Here is an 18970-nt window from a genome sequence, read left to right as displayed (position 1 = left end):
GGCAGTTGTTGTCGATAGCTGAATCCTCCAAATTAGGGAAAGGGAGAGAGAGACTGTCTACTGGCTCACATAGCTGAGAAGGTAGTCTGGCCTCAGGTGTGGCTGGATCCAGGGACTTGCATAATGTCCAAATTCTTTCTCTCCATTTCTCAGCTCATCTGTTGTCTGTGCCTCTGCCTGTCTCATATCCTGCTGGTGTAGCAACTCCCACGAAATGAGTGTCTCTCTGAGCACCCATGTAGAAGATGCTAAGCAAGGCCTCTGATTGGCTGGCTTGAGTCATGTGCCAAATAGGGACCAATCCCATAGTGAGAGGGCAGGCCCCCCATACTTGGTGGTCCCTTCAGAGCTGCAGTAGGGTGAGTGTGATTCCACAAAAGGGGTAAATTATATGAGCAAATCAAAACAGCAACTCATTCTCCAGGCCTACCTTGGTGTCCTGCTCCTCCATTCGTGCAAGATTTTAAGTGGTAGAATTCATTCAAAAGGGCGCTGGAGGTCTTGCCCACTCTCTCCCATGCCTCCCCTGGGGCATGAGAACTTGGGATAGAAACATTCTTTTTTTTTTTAATCTTTTTTTTTTTTTTTAATAAACATATAATGTAGGGAAAGAAACATTCTTTACAACAGTTTAAGAATCCACAGCAACTGACAGAAAGACAGGAAGGCCTGGCCGACTGAGATCCAACTCAGTTATTTTCGGCGCAGATTACACATGGAGAGAACTTTGGTTCTTTTTCTAAAGTATTTTGCAGTTCTGGGGGGAAGGGAGAGGAGGTCATCCTGCGAGGTCAGGGACCCGCCACTTGCCGACCAGGTGGGTTTCACAAGGGTATGTTCGGTCCACGTGGTGTTTACTGTTGTTATTCAGGGCTTTTTGTTTCCTTTTTTTTTTTTTAAGTTGCCGACATTTAAAACATTGGAGATTTCATGTAAAAAATCTGGAATTCTGGTCTCTTTTAAAGTAGACTGGCAGGGGACACCTGGGTGGCTCAGTCGGTTAAGTGTCCGACTCTTGATTTTGGCTCAGGTCATGATCTCAGGGTTGTGAGATCAAGCCCTGTGTTGGGCTCTGTGTTCAGTGGGGAGTCTTCTCAAGATCCTCTCTCTTCCTTGCCCTCTGCCCCTCCCTCCTTGCCCTCACTCTCTAAAATAGGTAAATACATTTTTTTTTAAATGAGAAAGTAAAGGAGATTGGCATTGCCAGGTCACATCCCATCATGGCAACAGGGGAGTGGATCTTGATAGCACCTGTCCCGGTGGACAGGGGACATGTCTTTGCTTTGCCACAGTCCGCACCCCTCCCTTTTGTTCCGCCGACTGGGACCCTGGCTGCTCACTTACACCCCCTGTCTCTCCCTGTGGTCATGTACAAACCCTGCACTAAATGGCCTTCAGTCCAGAGACCACAGACCGGACTCCATTCTAGAGACCTCCCCTGATGGAACGTGAGTCCCACTGGGAAGGAGGAACCCAACTACAGAGGCTGCCGGTTGAACACAGAGATTCAGAATTCTGGGGCGGCAGCCAGAGCAGAATGGAGTGAAACATACAGCTGGAAAGAGGCCTTCACGGTCCTCTCCTGGCCTACCCCATTTGACAGACGGAAACACTGAGGCTCAGAGGGGAGGGGGACCAAGCGGGCATTTGAATCTTGGGCTCCTGGCTCCCAGGCAGGTTCTGTCCACCAGACCAGGTTGCCTGCCTTCCTTCCTTCCACACAGCTTTCCAACTAATGCACCAGGCACCCTTATCAGGCCCTTGGCACCCGTCACACATCTATTTTTTTCCCCATTCATTTGGCAATTATTTATTGAGCACCTACTGCATTCAGGAGCCAAAGAGGGCAAAATACAAGCAAAGTCTACACTCCTGGAATTCTTTTTTTTTTTTTTTAAAGATTTTATTTATTTATTTGACAGAGATCATAAGTAGGCAGAGAGGCAGGCAGAGAGGGGGTGGGGGGGAAGCAGGCTCCCTGCTGAGCAGAGAGCCTGACATGGGGCTTGATCCCAGGACCCTGAGATCATGACCTGAGCCGAAGGCAGAGGCTTTAACCCACTGAGCCACCCAGGCGCCCCTACACTCCTGGAATTCTAACAAGACAAATTCATAAAGATGAGTATAGGAGGGGGTGGGCGTGGCTTTGAAGGCAGTGAACTAAACGATGGGCTGTTGGGGAGGGCTGGCCAGGTGACGAGAAGGTGACATCTTTTTGGCTATTCGAGACCCAAATGCCAAAATGTTTGTGAACAGCAGGCCATGCCCAGCTCAGTGACAGACCCTTCAGAGACACCAAACCAAACAAGAAGCTGGGCCATGGGTCAAGGGGCAAGGCCTTGGCTTGGTGAACGTCTGGCCACCAGCACTCACCAAGATCAGGGTTGTTTTTTTTTTTTCTTCTATCTAAAAATGTTTGTGAGCGGGGTTCACAAACAGGTGCTCTGTGCATCACGAATTGAGATCTGGGCTCAAATCCCTGCTTGGTCCTCACTGTGTGACCTCAAGCCACTGCCACCAGCTCTTAGAACCTCCGCGTCCTAGGTCCAACAGGGAGCCCATGACAGCCACCAGGCAGGGAGGTCAAGAAAAATCGATAAGCTGTTGCAGGAAAAGGGCTGATCCCAGGGCCTGGCCCTGGGCCCCAGCTCTGTAAACACGCAGTGAAATTACTGCTAACTCCAGCATTTGACAGAGCTGGAAGGAGCGCAGAGAGTGAGACCAACCCTATCCTTTCATGCACGAGGACACAGACCCAAAGAGGGCAGGCCATACAGACCCAAGGCCACACAGCTCCTGGGCTCTCAGCAGCTGAGGACCTGCCCAGCTGCCTCTCCCACCCGCCCCCTCCTCCGCCCTTCCCCCAGCTTCCACCTGCATTTCATCCAGACTGAGAGTGCCAGGGCCACAGACATCAGCTGTGATTCTGAACTGGTTCTAGACCAGCTCCAAACCACCTCCGGGCTAGCCAGATGTTGGGGGGAAAGGGGGAGCTGCATCCATGGCTTGCCAAATGCCTGGGCTCTGAAGGGACAGAGTTGGGATCAAATCCCAGCGCTTCAACTTCCCCACTGTGGGCCCTTAGACAAGTTCCTTCTAAACCTTCATCTGCTCCTCTGTGAAATGGGCATAACACCTCGCCTGCCAGCTTCTTTGGAGAACTAAGGCGTGCCTGGCACACAGGAGGGGCTCAGTGCATGTGCATTCCCAGCAACCACCATCATGCCTTGGGGCTGCCCCCCTCCCTGGCCCCTCCCCTGCCCAGTTGTCTCATAAAGGGGCCCTCTGGGGTACAGAGAATAACAGGTGAGGGAACATGGCTGAATCCATGCCCACTCATCCCCTTTGCCAGAAAAACAGCCCTGTAATGCCTGGTCTTGCTGGACACACAGATGCCACCTCTGGGAATATTTAAAATACCACTGATGTGGAGTCTGGTGGGGGGCCAGCTTCCTGCTTCCCAGACGGCTGTATCCGGGCTCTGTCCTTGGTGGAAGGAGGAAGATGCTGTCTGGGGCCCATTTTATCAGGGCACTAATCCCATCCATGAGGGCCCCACCCTTGTGACCTCATCACCTCCCCAAAGCACCCCCTCCCCAGAACACTGGGGGTTAGGTTTCCACAGATAAGTTTGGGGAGACGCAAATATTCAATCTATTGCAATGACCCGGAGCCCATTTCTCCTATCCCTGAAGGCACACCATGGTGAGAGCAGCTAAAAAGAAAGGGAGCCGTGGGGTAGAGACCCCAGAGATGGAGCCCTTGCTGGAGCAAGAAGGGGGCCAGAGGGGCCCGTTGCTGAGGGCCATCTGGCAGATGTCCCGTTCCACCTTCCTCCTGGCGACCTTTGCCATTGTCATCTCTGATGTCTTCAGGTTCGCGGTCCCCAAGCTCCTCAGGTGGGTCCAGGCCTTTGGGGCCTTGTTGATGGTGGTCCCTTCCTTGATGCCGTCTTTCCACAGCTGGGGGGTGGGGGTGGGGTAGCAGCTCTTCTTCGGCCTCTGCCTAGTCCTCCAGAGCTCAGGGCCCTGGAGGGTGGGTGACTGGAAAGGACACTGAGGAAGGGGGAAAAAAATAAATGAGAAAGTGGCATTTTCTCAGAGAGAAAATGAATGAATGCTAACCTGACTGTATTGGTTAGCTTTTGCTGTATAACAAAACAGTCCCAAAGCGAGGGGTTAACAACCACTTCTTGGGTTCACGGTAACGTGGGTTAGCAATTTGGGCTGGGCTCTGCTGGGCTGGTCTTCGTTCCTCTGTTGGGTTCACTCATGGGCCTGTGTGGTCGCCTGGGAGGCTGGCTGGGGACTCGCTGGTCTCAGAGGGTCTCAGCGGGGACAGCTTGTCTCTGCCCCATGTCATCTTTCATACCCCACATTGTCTGCTCCGGCTGTTCACATGGCCCCTTAGTAGGGCTCGAAGACACAATGAAAGTTGCATTTTCTCTTGACTCCCCAGGCTTGGAGCTGACACGGTCTCACCTCCACCGGGTTTTCTGGGTCAAGGCTGGTTGCATGACCAGCCCAGATTCAGGGAATGGTATATTTGTTTGCTGCGGCCACCGTAACAAAGGATTATGGGCTCGGAGCCTGAGAAAACACTCATTTATCTTCTCAGAGTTCTAGAGGCTGGAAGTCCAAGATCAAGACTGATTTTATCCGAGGACTTCATCTCCGTTTGCTGGGTCCTTAGACGGGTTTTCTCTTCGTGCGTGCATGCCCGTTGTATCTCCTTGTGTGTGCTAATTTGCTCTTAGAACGACAGGAGTTAGATTGGACTATGGTCCAACCCTAACGGCCTTGTTTTAACTAAATCACCACCTGAAAGGCCCGAGCTCCAAATACAGGTACATTCTAAAATGCCAGGGATTAGTACTTAGCAGAGGTATTTTGTAGAGACACAGCTGAGCCCATGACATGTGGAGGTAAAAACTCACCTCTTGGGGCGCCTGGGTGGCTCAGTGGGTTAAAGCCTCTGCCTTCGGCTCAGGTCCGAAGGGCCCAGGATCAGGGTCCTGGGATCGAGCCCTGCATCGGGCTCTCTGCTCAGCAGGGAGCCTGCTTCCCTTCCTCACTCTCTGCCTCCCTCTCTGCCTACTTGTGATCTCTGTCAAATAAATAAATAAATAAATAAAAGCTTTAAAAAAAAAAACCAGCTCACCTCTTGGTCAAAGGAACAGCAGTCACCTTGGAAGTGAGTGCCTGTGGATGGTGGGAGGAGTCATTGCAGCCGTTTTGGCAAAAATATCTACCATGCTGTCTGACCCTCCAAGCTTTACCAGGCTCAGGTCAAGGTGACAGCCACACATGCCTTCTCTCACCACTTGTACCCTCCCTCTCTCAAAAGCCTTTTTCTGGAGTTTATGGGAAGTCCCACAACCCCGGCCTGGAAGGGCTATCTCCTCGCGGTGCTGATGTTTCTCTCTGCCTCCCTGCAATCGCTGTTGGAGCAATACTACATGTACAGGGTCAAAGTGCTGCAGATGAGGATCCGAACGGCTCTCACAGGACTGGTGTACAGAAAGGTGAGCCCTGGAGGAGAGGGGTGGGTCTTTCCCATCCCTCTGTCTCATCCCAATTTATATATAAATGTTCTAGCCCAAAAGGGTCACATCATATCATCTGTTCCTGAAAATGTACTCAGTAATTACTTATTCGTAGTCGCTCTCACTGACCTCCTTGGTTTTTTCCCTAAGACCTTGAGTGATCTGACCCTGGGACTTCTCCAACTCAATCATATCACGCACCTCTCTTGTTCAACCTACTCCAGCCACAAACATACCAGGCAACCTCCCCCCTCAGGGCCTTTGCACTTGCTGTTCCTACTACCTAGACACCATTTCCATTTCTTTTCATGAACCTACCTTTCCCCTCATCCCCCCATGAGGAGAAAGGGCTAATCTCAGGGCGGTGTGGAAACCAGATAGAGGTGGGCTATTAGCTATGTTACCAGGTAACACTGCTTATGGCAAAAATGACCCCCGACCCATTGGTAAATTCATTAGGGCTGAAAATTCTGTCAATGGAGTACAAATACCTGGTGGGGAGCCAGAGCTTTGGGCTTCTCTCGGTGTAGTGACTCTCATCTCCTCAGGAGTCCAGAAGCGAAGCCCACAAGACAATCTGGTGGAAGAGATATTGGCTCCTATGGGGTCTGGAGCACCCAAGCCTGGGTGTCCCAGACCCCGTGCATCTCCTCTCCCACCTGTGCTGCTCCCTGGGGGAGAAGCGGTGCACAGGGAGCAGCTCCTGGATGGCTGTGCGTTAAGCATGTTAACTGTGTCTTATTTTCCACATCCAATGCTTTGATATCCAGGGCGTTGGCAACCTTGAGGGGATGCCCCTGCCACCCAGGGCTAGCCAGAGGTAGTAAATGACTCAGTGGGTGCATTCTTTTCATCTGCCAACGAACCAGTCCAGAGCTCACACACCCAGTCGCCCCCTTGACAGGGCTCTCAACACTCTGGGCCCCCACACACCTGCCCTCATCACCCCAGGGCCAGGTACCAGACCATGAGGGACAGCTCCTATACTCCGGAACCCACCGAGATTATTCCAACCAGTCAATCCTGCTTCCCCTGCCTGGCCCTTCTTTTCTCTGAAAATCACGATAAAGATCCTGGCCCACAGTCTACCTTGCTGATAGGTAACTGTAATAATAATAATTATTATTATTGCATAATATTACTAATATTACTGAATGATATTTTAAAACAGTTCTTCCTTATACTTCTCATAAGTATCATTAAAGAATGAGGAATGGGACGCCTGGGTGGCTCAGTCAGTTAAGCGTCATCCAACTCTTGATTTTGGCTCAGGTCCTGAGCTCAGGGTCCTGGGATCAAGCCCTAGGTTGCTCCCTGCTCGGTAGGGAGTCTCCTTCTCCCTCTCCCTCTGCCCCTCCACTGCTCATGTGCGTTTGCTCTCTCTCTAAAATAAATAAATAGGGGCGCCTGGGTGGCTCACTGGGTTAAGCCTCTGCCTTCAGCTCAGGTCGTGATCTCAGGGTCCTGGGATCGAGCCCCGAATCAGGCTCTCCGCTCAGCGGGGAGCCTGCTTCCTCCTCTCTCTCTGCCTGCCTCTCTGCCTACTTGTGATCTCTGTCAAATAAATAAAAATATCTTTTAAAAATAAAATAAATAAATAAATATATATTTTTTTAAGATTTTATTTATTTATTTGACAGAGAGAGATCACAAGTAGGCAGAGAGGCAGGCAGAGAGAGAGGAGGAAGCAGGCTCCCCGCTGAGCAGAGAGCCCGATGTGGGGCTCGATCCCAGGACCCTGGGATCATGACCCGAGCTGAAGGCAGAGGTCTTAACCCACTGAGCCACCCAGGCGCCCCAATAAATATATATTTTTTAAAGATTTTATTTACTTATCAGAGAGAGAGAGAGTGCACACAAGCAGGGGGAGCAGCAGGCAGAGGGAAAGGGAGAAGCAGGCTCTCTGCTGAGCAGGGAGCCAGATGCGGGCCTCGATCCTCCTACCCTGGAATCATGACCTGAGCTGAAGGCAGATGCTTAACTGTCTGAACCACCCAGGTGCCCCATAAATAAATCTTTTAAAAAAGAGAATGAACTCTAAGTCTTTATTTAATTTTCCTCCCCAGCTCAAACTCTGCTCCTGGGAGAGCAAGCCACCTGCCTCTGTGGTTCACAGCCATATTCTTAGCACTCGGTTCACTGTGAGTCTCAGAGTAGGTACTCAATAAAGATTTAAAGATTTTTTTTTTTAAGTTGGCTCCATGCCCAGCATTGGAGCCCAATGCAGGGCTTGAACTCATGACCCTGAGATCAAGACCTGAGCTGTGGTCAAGAGCTAGATGCTTAACCAACTGAGCCATCAACGTGCCCCTAAAAAGATCTTTTTTTTTTTAATTTTCTACTCAGTCATTCTGGACTCACTCCTTCACCCCCTTACTTCTTCCCTCATACATTCAGCAGAGAAGATTGAAAATAGAATCTAGCATTCAATGGGCTGGATGGGGTCCACTGTGACCCCAGAGCCAGGGCACATCTGGGGCTGCCAGAGAACTATGTTGGGGTGTGAGGGGTACCTGAAATGCCCATGGGGGTTGGTCTGCCACCCCGTCTAGCTCGAGTCGGGCCTTGTATCCCGGATTCCAAGCTTGGCCCAGACTTTAGAAAGCCCTCCAACTTTGGGCAAGTTGGTCAACTTCTCTGTGCCTCAGTTTCCTTGGCTGTAGAGTGGGGTGAGTCATTCTGCATTTCACTGATTCTCTGATCACTTTTTTAACCCTTCTGTAATCAAGATATGTCTAGTATGTTTCAAGTTAATTGCACTGATTTTTTTTTTCTCCTTAATGATATAAAAATAGAGCATTTTATCTGTGGCCTTGCAGATGGAATGAAATGCCGCAGCCCCTCCTCCATCTGGCTGTGGGATCTGCTCCGTCCCAGAAAATGACGACACGGCTTACCTAGCACAGGGCCTGGGACGTAGGGAGCACTCAGCAAAGGACCACCATTATCATTATAAACCCCAGGGTTTGGCGTGTTATGCTACTAACTTGTCACTCCAGTGGTCTGGGGGGTCCCAGAACATTTCTGTTTTTGTCATCCTCTGAATTCTCCTGACGGCCCCTGGAAGGGCGGCTTGGGAGGTTTCCTGGCCCACTTTACAGATGCGTGCACGGAGACCTGCCTCTGCCAGCAAAGGGCAGACCAGCTTTGATCCAGGCCGGCCAGGCTGCTGTGCCCTTGTTCCATCCAGGCAGGGGGACAGAGGGACGTACTCGTCCTGTCCCTCCCTTGGACTGAGATCTCGATCCTCCCACCCTGCCCAGGTCCTGGTCCTATCCAGTGCTTCCAGAAAGGCCAGTGCTGTGGGTGATGTGGTCAATCTGGTGTCCGTGGATGTACAGCGACTGATAGACTGTTTCATCTACCTTAACGGGCTGTGGATGACCATCATCTGGATGGCCATCTGCTTCATCTATCTCTGGCAGGTATGCCCTAATTCACAGACCCCTGGGCAGGGCTATCAGTGGTTGTGGGCGGGGACTACTTCCCAATACCATCCAGGGCTATGTGCTCACTGTATGTCCTGGTGACTGTGTGTTATCTCCTCCTACTGTCCCCCACCCTGTGGGGCCTGGGGCCAGGACACCTTCTGACTTGCTACCTTGTATCCAGGGCCCACCATGCAGTGGGCATAGCTTCCAACAGTTACTGCCCTGCAGTGCATAAATGTTAGATGTGAACGGCGCCTGGTTGGCTCAATCAGTTGAGCGTCCATCGCGTGGTTTTGGCTCAGGTCATGATCTCACAGGTCTTGAGACCAAGCCCCCTGTCAGGCTCCGCGCAGAGCAGGGAGCCTGAGTGAAAATTCTCTCCCGCTGCCCCTCCCCCTTCTCAAGCTTGTGCTTTCGTGCGAGCGCTCTCTCTCTCTCTCTCTCCAAATAAATAGATCTTTAAAATAAATAAATGTTAGATGTTATTATCAGGAAGAGAGAGGGCAAGGAAGGACACGGAAAAAAGCAGAGTAAATGGGCGGGCGGGCCCCTGATCCAAGCAAATCCGCCAAAGACACACCCATTACTTCCCTGGCCTTTGGGGAGTTGATCCCCGAACATCAGAGGGTCCCCCCTGAAACCTGGCTAAGAGGGGGAAGATGGACATCGAGGTTGCCACAGGTAGCTTTTGTAGCGTGTTTCCCAAGTGATAACTGTTTTTGCCAGAGAAAGCTTCACCTTCCCCTCACCATTCTTGCATTATTTTCCCCACGCTGGCTGGGGGCCGGTGTTGGCCTTCTGGGCACTTCTCCGCTTCGCCACTGGGTGGCACAATTGTTGCACAAATGATCCTGGCAAGCTCCGTGTTTAAAGTTAGGGAAATAGGGGGCACCTGTGTGGCTCAGGGGTTAAGCCTCTGCCTTCGGCTCGGGTCATGATCTCAGGGTCCTGGGATCGAGCCCCACATCGGGCTCTCTGCTCAGTGGGGAGCCTGCTTGCCCCCCTTCTCTCTCTCTGCCTGCTTCTCTGCCTACTTGTGATCTCTGTCTCTGCCAAATAAATAAATAAAATCTTTAAAAAAAATAAATAAATAAAGTTAGGGAAATAGCCTTCCTTCAGACTGAGAGGGGAAAACAAGGGCCATGGTCTGAAGACGGGTGGGGTTTGTCTAGAAACTGGGTGCACGTGACCTCGGGTGGAATTTCAAATAGTCACAACCCCTTAGAAATCATTTACACCAACCCCACCTCCACATTTTCCAGATAGAGAAACCACAGGCAAGAAGGAACATAACTGTTCTAAAGTCACCTCACCCAGGAGTCAGGGTCCGAGCTGCAGCTTAGGGAGGGTACGTAATTTGCCCAAGGCCACACCAGTAAGTGGCCAGGGCCGGGAATTTGAACTCTGACCCTGACTCTGGAGATCCGACTTCACCGTTCTGGTCAGGCACACACCCTTGCCCTGTCCTGCCTAGAAGCATGACCTACTTGAATGGGACTCCAGCACCCCTGGGTGAGGTGGATCGTTCCCCAACGTGACAGAGAAGGACGCCATCCTCAGCAGGTGTCCACTGGCTGCTCTCATCAGCTTCCCTGGCATCCCTTACCTTAGGACCCAAGTCTGACCAAATCTCTTGGGGACATCAGCTGGGCTCCTGGAGATGTCCTGTGGCATTCCACCCTCTCTGTCTCCAGCTTCTAGGAGTCTCTGCCCTCACTGCCATCGCTGTCTTCATGAGCCTCCTCCCCCTGAATTTCTTCATCACCAAGAAGAGGAAACAGCATCAGGTATGACATTTGGGAGAAGGGACACGCTGGGTGGGAAGTAGGAAGAATGGGACTGACATTGGTGCAGGTAAGGGGAGGTGGGGAGGGGAGGGGGGACAGAGTGGCATGAGCCTTTCACGTCACTCAGACCTTTGCCTTCCGCCCAGTATCCCCATCTCAGCAGACAGCTGCTGCACCCCTCCAGCATTCAGGCCACAAGCCAGCCACGGGTCAGCTTTGATGCATCTTTTTCTCACATTCCATCCATCAGCAGATACATTCAGAATGTTGCCCCTGTCTCACACTCCCTGAGTCTCTGCTTCTGCCCTCATCCCTACCCGGGCATCTCCTTCAGAGTCAAAGCCAAGATCCTGCAGTGTCTAGCAGGCCAGCTGTGATCTGGGCTCGCCTCCTGGCCCCCTGCCCCCGCTCACTCCACTCCCCCACTGTCCTCCCCCCATCCTCAAGCTCTACTCAGGGCCTTTGCTCCTCTGGTTTCCTCTGCCTAGGACTAGCCCTCCCCCAAGAGGGCCCTTTCTCCCCACCCCTGAGCCCTCACTGGTCCCTGGTTACCATAGCAACATGTCCCTCCCCTTCATGCCCAGTGGCTAGTCAACTTGGCCTGTGATGTCTGGTTCCATAGCACTTGTCACTTCGTGCCTGGCTCTTGGATTTGCTGTCTCTCTTTCATGAGACTGGAACTTTCACAGCGCTTGGGAATATGCACTGATGCGATCTCAGCTTCTAGAAGGACACCTGGCACTTGGATGGATGGAGGGAGGGAGGGAGGAAGGGAGGCTAGAGAAAGATCGGTCTCAGACTGTTTCTGGAGCCTCCTGTCTGGCCTCCTCTAAGGCATTCTCCACACCTGCTCTGGGGAGGATGTCCCTCCTTGGTGCAACACAGGGAAACTCAGCCCAAATTCCTCTGGCTGACCTCCATGTCCCAGTACTGTCCAGCCCAGCTCCCCCTCCCCCACACCCTCCTGGACCACACTGTCTGTCCTCTGGGTCATGCTGTCCCCTCCATCTATCCTGTCCACCTCATTTACCCATTCTTTGTGTGCTCGGTCCCTCCTCATCATAGCTCTCGTGTCACTGCAGGCTGGTTCAGGGGTCTGTCTCTTCCACCCCTACCCCAGTCTTGCTTCCTTCTGTGATGGCCCATGATCTGTCCCAACCACAATGAGGGCTGAAGCACAGGGACAGGAGGGAGGAGGCACCAACAGTGGTCCAGGGGCAAGATGACCACAATTTGGGCCAGGATGGTGGGGACGGCGATGTTGAAAGGCAGACAGTTTGGGGCCTGGCATGGAGGGAGAATCAACAGCATTTGCTAAAGGCGGGGTGTGATGGTTTTGCAGAAGGGGAATTCTTGACATTTCTCTGACCTCTGCCCTCCTCCTCCCTCCGGTCCCAGCAAGAGCACATGAGACAGAAGGATTCTCGGGCACGGCTCACGAGCAGCATCATGGGGAATATGAAGATAGTCAAGTCCCACGGCTGGGAGGGAGCCTTTCTAGAAAGAATCCTGCGCATCCGGAGCCAGGAGCTGGGCGCCTTGAGGACCTCCAACCTCCTCTTTTCCGTGTCTCTGGTGTCCTTCCAAGTGTCCACGTTTCTGGTGAGGTCACCCTGGCCTCTCTGTACAGCACAGACTAAGGGAGGGAGTGCTTGGGGTGGGGGTGGGGGGTTGAGGTAGGTGGTGCCCCTGCCCCCCAGATCCTGGATCCTTTCCAGACCACCCCATCGCTCAAATGTAGCTCTCCTGGATCCTTCCCTCTGTCAGGGATCCTTGCTTTGTGCTGAACCAACTAACCACTTAGATAATTCCCCTGAAGGTGGTCGTGGCTAATAAGGTCCGTCATTCTCTTGTAGAAGGTGCCAGGCATCTGGAACTGCCACTGCTTCTGGCACAGGGGCAGGGAGCTGGAGGGGGAGAACCCCACTCCGCACTGATGCTGGCCATCACATGGCTGCCGCGGCCGCACACGGGCACAGTGCCTGTCCTGTCCTCCAGTTCATTTCACTAACTGCTGCTCGATCGGCCTTCCCAAGGCACAGCTCTGACTCCTGTCACGCTGTTGCTAAAAACCTGCAATGGCTCACTGCCACATACTTAAATAAATAATCCAAGCTCCTCATAAGATATTCAAGGCTGGTGGTAGATGGACCTTAACTGGTATTTCCAGAAGGATGAGAACCCCCCACCCCGGGGAGAGGGGCAGGCATCCAGGGTTGCCGACACAATCCACACTCAGAACCACAAGTACCATCACTCAGAACCGTGAGAGCTCCCCAGCAGGATGGCTGAGTCACCATTACACCCACCAACCATCGTGTCATCACCAGGTGACACCTAGAACCGAAACACTGCCAACACCTAGAACTCACATCACCCAGTGACATCTGGAACCACAGATGCCACCAGTGCCCAGGGCCCTCCGCTCAAGTGCCACTGATGCGCACAACTCCAGGGTTGTCTTCAAGGCGTTCTAGAACCACAGGTCCCACCCTTGTCTAGAACCCACACATGCTACCAGAATCAAACGTCATGGCCTCCCCAGATGCCAGGAACCAAGAGTTGCTGGTCCAGAATGGGGGCTGCACACGTAGCTCCTTTCAACAAGACACTCGTACTTTTTATATTTGTTTTTTTTTTTAAGATTTTATTTATTTATTTGACAGAGAAAGCTCACAAGTAGACGGAGAGGCAGGCAGAGAGAGAGAGAGGGAAGCAGGCTCCCTGCTGAGCAGAGAGCCCGATGCGGGACTCGATCCCAGGACCCGGAGATCATGACCTGAGCCGAAGGCAGCGGCTTAACCCACTGAGCCACCCAGGCGCCCAAGACACTCATACTTTTTAAGAAACACTGCACAGCTGCGTGAACAAGGAGTGAGGCCGGAGGGTTCGCAGAATTTGGGGTGAGGGGCGGATGGGGGGCAATGTTCCAACATGGCGGGCTGGGCCACACAGGCCCCCGGAGATGGCCCGCTGGCTCAGGTTCCCAGCTCATTGTCACCGCCCCTGTGTCCCCCCGCCCAGGTCGCACTGGTTCTGTTTGCTGTCCACACGCTGGTGGCCGAGGAGAATGCCATGGACGCTGAGAAAGCATTTGTGACCCTCACGGTCCTCACCATCCTCAACAAGGCTCAGGCTTTCCTGCCCTTCTCCATCAACTCCGTGATCCAGGTGAGGCAGTGGGGCAGGGAGGCCCTCAGCAGCCTTGCAGGGGTTTAGCGTGAAGGCCCAACCCCATGCATCCCCACACTGCCCCCAGGGGAGGAGGCCGGCCTGGGGGAGGGGGACAGCGCAGGGAAGCAGGGAGGTGCAGAGGATACAGCAACGCACCAGCCTGCCCATTCCCTTTCCATACCAAGCATTATTTATGTGGACTCTCGTCTCTTGCTGTCTCCACTCACACTGGGCCATGATGGAGATGAAGGCAAGTGGCCTTGCTGACGCATCCCTATTTAAACAGCCACCCTAGGGGGACAATGTTTGGAATTCTTTTTTTTTTTTTTAAGATTTTATTTATTTATTCAACAGACAGAGATCACAAGTAGGCAGAGAGGCAGGCAGAAAGAGAGAGGAGGAAGCAGGCTCCCCGCTGAGCAGAGAGCCCGATGCAGGGCTCGATCCCAGGACCCTGGGATCATGACCCGAGCCGAAGGCAGAAGCTTTAACCCACTAAGCCACCCAGGCACCCCCAGAATTATTTCTGATAATGGTCTGATGACTCCCTTGGACAAGCCTCCGTCCTCCTGCTGGGTCTCATCTGGGCAGCAGCCCCATTGTCCCTATTATGCTAATTAGGAGAGAGGAGCTGGGAGGTCACTGTCACCATCATGGTCCCCACCTCCATGGACACTGTTTCCTGTGACCCATAAAGCTTTGTGCTAATGCCTTACAAATGTACTGGGCTCGGGAGACCGGAAGCTTTTCCACATCCTAAGGCATCAGACACCTAAAGCTCGAGTTCTTTTTTTTTTTTTTTTTTTTTTTGCTCTTTGGGCACCAGTGACCTGGGGCTTTGGTTTTCCCAGGCCCGGGTGTCCTTGGACCGTCTGGCCGCCTTCCTCTGCTTGGAAGAAGTGGAACCTGGGGCTGTGGACTCAAGTCCCTCCAGATGCAGTGAGTGCAGACTTTGCCAGGAGGGGTACGGGAGGGGTGACAGGACCGGCAGCGCCCTTGCAGCCCCCTTGACCAAATCCCGGGTGGGGGGCTGCTGGCGCCAGGATGGCACGTGCAGATGAGGCCGTCAGCTGTGTACCATGGGAACGAGGACGGCAATGCTGCTTTCCCCCCAGTCATTCAGCAGCGACTCGTGAGTACCTACTATGTGCCACTCTGGGCATACAGCCTTGAACCTTCCAACCAACCAGGTCCTTGCCCTCATGCAGAATGGCCAGGGAGATAAGCACGGTAGTGTGTTCCTCAATCTGGGAAATAAAATCAGAGGGGTTCCAAGCCCCGTGGTGCGATGAGCATGGCTTACCTGGGTTTCCCCATTCTGCCCCGCAGCTGTTGGGGAGACCTGTGTCAGCGTTCATGACGGCACCTTCGCTTGGTCCCGGGAGGGCACGCCCTGCCTGCGCAGGTACAGCCCGGCCTCCCTGGAAACGTCCTTCCCGTTGGCAGGAGGCAGACGCTAGAGGCTCCAGCAGCTTCTGACAGCTGGGCCCTGGAGAATGGGTTAGTCTGTGCTGCAGCTGGCAGGGAGATCGGTAGAACCAGCCCCGGGCAGAGAGTTTTGGGGAAGCCAGACTCCTGGAGATGGAGGAACAGGAGAGAGTCTGAGCCTCCCTGGTCAGGAAGGACACCTCCCCGCTCCTCAAGCTGGCCAAGATGACACTGAGAGAGGCCTAGCCGAGAGGCGCCCCATGGCCCAGCCTCACCTGCCATGTCTGCTTCTCTCTCTCTCCTGTGTCAGTCCCTGGGTCACGGTCTCCTCCAGCCTCACAGTGCTGGCTGGGTCTCTGTGACAGAAGATCCCAGTCCAATTCCAACACCCCATTAAGAAGGGAAAGAAAATACGCTGGGAAGTCTTCATGTAGATTGTCATCTAGTCACTTTGTAGTCGTTATTAAATGCTTGCTGTGTGCCAGTCGCTGTGGGGGGCCCAGGGGACAGAGTGGAGAGAACAGACACAGGCGATGCTCTCTTGGGGCTGACCTTCTGATGGGGGCACCCAAATGAGAAATTAGGGCAAGGGAGTGATGTCAAGAGAGAGGGATGAGTAGTAAGGTCATGATAAAGGGAAGGAATTAGCCTTGCAAGTGTCTGGGAGAAGAGCTTTGTAGGCCATGGAAACGGCAAGTGCAAAGGTCCTGAGGCAGGAGTGTGTCTAGACCAAGGTTTCTCTACCTCAGCATTAGGGTTGGAGATTTCTTTGTTGTAGGGGCTGTCCCAGACCTTGTAGGATGTTTAGCAGAACCTCCAATCTCTACCCACCAGTTTCTAGCAGCGACCCCCACCAGGTGTGACAAATGACATGTGGGTGGGGGCCACAGTACCTCCCACTTGAGAACCATTGGCCTGCAGTCTTTGAGAGAGGGGAGGTCAGTGAGGCCCAGGCAGAGCAGCTTAAGGGACAGAGCAATAGGAGGTTAGGCATCCTTCGGGAACGGCTGGGACTTTACCTTTTCTCCTGAGTGAAATGGGGAGCAGCGGAGGGAACTCATGATCCTCCTTGGGTTTTAACAGTCCCTCTGGCAATAGGGTGGGGGATGGGCTGCGGCCCACCGTAGGGGCAGAGGGCACGTGATGAGCAGCCTGAAGCAGTAACATAGACCGGAGCAAGGCGGGTAACCTCTTCTGCCACAACAGGGAGTGTGTGTGGATACATGTACGTGGGTGTGGTGCATACGTGTCTGTGGGTGTTCACAGGTGTGAACAGGTGTGTTTGTGTAAATGCGCGTGCACTTGTGGGTGTGCTTACGTGTCCGTATGTGTGCTCGCGTTCATGTATGTGGCATGTGGGGTGTGCACGGGTGTGTGCACTCGTCTGACTTTGTGGGGGAGGCTGCGTGCATGGACTCATGGGCTGTGCGTGCCTTATGCGTGCGCGCTCGTGTGCGTGCACGTGCGTGCGTACGTACGCACGTGCGTGGCGAAGATGGATGCTTGAGTCGCCAGACAGGGACAGCGAGAGGGAAAGACCTTTGGAGGAGTCACCCACGGGGAAGGCTGGCTCCGTCTGGGCTTCCCCAGTCCTGCACAGACTCAAGCTGGGCCCTGCCCAGGGACATGTCTCCCCTCCTTTGTTGCCAGGATCAACCTCAGTGTGCCGCAGGGTCGTCTGGTGGCTGTTGTCGGTGCCGTGGGGGCAGGGAAGTCCTCCCTGCTGTCTGCCCTCCTCGGGGAACTGTCAAAGGTGGAGGGATCGGTGAGCATCAAGGTGAGGCTGCCCCACTGCCCGTCTGCTAGAATGTCCCCCAATCTAAAAGTCCTCCCATTCCTCCCTGTTCCCCCCAATCCTGCCCCCCTCTAACCGTCTCCTAACCTCCTTCCTCCCCGCCCCTCCCCGCTTCTCCTCCTTCTCCAAAATCGCTCTTACCTCCATCCCTATCAGGTTTTTAATGGCCAAATGAGTTGCATTTTAGGGTTCCGTGGCCTACGTGCCCCAGGAGGCCTGGGTCCAGCACACATCCGTGGTAGAGAATGTGTGCTTCAGGCAGAAGCTGGACCCGCTGTGGCTGGAGAGGGTCCTGGAAGCCTGCGCCCTGTGGCCAGACGTGAGCAGCTTCCCTGCTGGGGTCCACACCAAAATTGGGGAGCAGGTGAGGGTCTCAGGGCCTTCTTGCCAGGGGGAGGCATCGGAGCTGGGGACCAACTGCCTCCCTGACCTGTGGGGCTGTGTGGAGGGAGGGATGAAGAGGAGACAAGGGAGCAGGGAAATGGGGCAGACAGAGGGCTTCGCCCAGGGCCAAATGGGAGCTCAATCCATAGTGGCTAATAAGCGAGTGATTACAAATAGAGACGAAAGCAGAGGCTTGGTAGGGACTGGTGGACAGAGGCTTTCAGCAGCAGGGCGTCAGGTGATCTGGGCTCCCTGCCCTGTTTTTCTGGATGACATTAGTCAGATAGCTTCCCCTCTCTGGGCCTCACCAAAGGGTCTGGGGCAGAGATGTCCAATAGATAGGATTTATGCATCTGAAGCTACAGATTGGGCAGGGGTCAGCAAACTATGACCCCCAGGTCAAATCCAGTCCACTATGCATTTTTTCGAATGCAGTCTTATTGCGGACATGGCCACACTCAATCATTACCATGGTCAATGGCTGCTTTGCATGACAGGGGCAGAGATGGGCAGTTGTCACGGAGACTGGGGTTAAAATTGTTATTGTGTTGAGGCGCCTGGGTGGCTCAGTGGGTTGAGCCTCTGCCTTCAGCTCAGGTCATGATCTCAGGGTGCTGGGATCAAGCCCCGCCTTGGGTATCTCTGCTCAGTGGGGAGCCTGCTTCCCCCCACCCCCGCCTGCCTCTCTGCCTACTTGGGATCTCTCTCTCTCTGTCAAATAAATAAATAAAATTTTTTTTTTAAAAAAGTAGTTACTGTGTGGCCCCTTACAGAAAAAGTTTGCCCTACTTTGGATTAGGGAGTGGAGCGTGAAAAGGTAGGGGTTGCTATTAAGGGAACAAGTGGGTTTCCTGGAGAAGAGAGGGCCCCTGTGTGGTTGAGGGCTGTCCAGGGAGGAGGACAGGGCATCCTGGAGGCCAAGGGAGGGTGTTGCAGAAGGAAGGAGTGCCTGCTGCCCCTTACCTCTGTCCTGCTATCATATCCTAAACCAAACCTGTGCTCCCCCAGGAACTGCCCACCCATCCCCATCCCCAGTGACCAGAGCTCCATCCCTCCAGAGCTCAGATCCCAAACCATGGTGTCATCCTTGATTTTCCCCTTTACATGCACCCATGTATCTGGTCATCAGCAAATCCTGTTGGGTCCACCTTCGAAGCAAACCCAGAGTGTTCTGGTGTTGTCCAACCACCCCTACGTGGCTGCCCTACTTGTTTCTGTCTTCATGCCAGATAGGCTAATCCCAGTGCAGCAGCTAAAGGGATTCTGTTCAAACGTAGGGCAGACCACATCCTTTCTCTGCTTGGAATCTTCCAAGATCTTCCCATCTCCCTCAGAGTCAAAGCAAAAGTCCTGAGTGTCTGCAACAAGACTTCTCAAGGTCTGGCCCCACTTTTCTCTCTGACTCCATCTCCTATCATTGCTTCCC

At 53.4% G+C, this 18970-nt stretch overlaps 1 protein-coding gene across 3 annotated transcripts in view; it reads left to right on the top strand.

The window, feature by feature from the left end:
- The window catches only part of ABCC6 (ATP binding cassette subfamily C member 6), a 46829-nt gene that overhangs the window by 9973 nt on the left and 17886 nt on the right, over positions 1-18970 (top strand). For all 3 annotated transcript variants that reach the window (XM_047714456.1, XM_047714455.1, XM_047714457.1), the window contains 10 exons: positions 3696-3899; positions 5347-5524; positions 8809-8970; positions 10671-10763; positions 12162-12365; positions 13788-13934; positions 14789-14876; positions 15267-15342; positions 17016-17142; positions 17348-17524. In XM_047714456.1, the coding sequence (XP_047570412.1) occupies positions 3696-3899; positions 5347-5524; positions 8809-8970; positions 10671-10763; positions 12162-12365; positions 13788-13934; positions 14789-14876; positions 15267-15342; positions 17016-17142; positions 17348-17524 (1456 nt within the window). The remainder of the gene's footprint in view (positions 1-3695; positions 3900-5346; positions 5525-8808; positions 8971-10670; positions 10764-12161; positions 12366-13787; positions 13935-14788; positions 14877-15266; positions 15343-17015; positions 17143-17347; positions 17525-18970) is intronic.

This window comes from Lutra lutra, chromosome 18 (assembly GCF_902655055.1).
Source record: "Lutra lutra chromosome 18, mLutLut1.2, whole genome shotgun sequence".
NCBI classification, from domain to species: Eukaryota; Metazoa; Chordata; class Mammalia; order Carnivora; family Mustelidae; genus Lutra; species Lutra lutra.
Note: the sequence above shows the minus strand (reverse complement) of the source record. Positions and strands in the feature narration are given on the sequence as shown.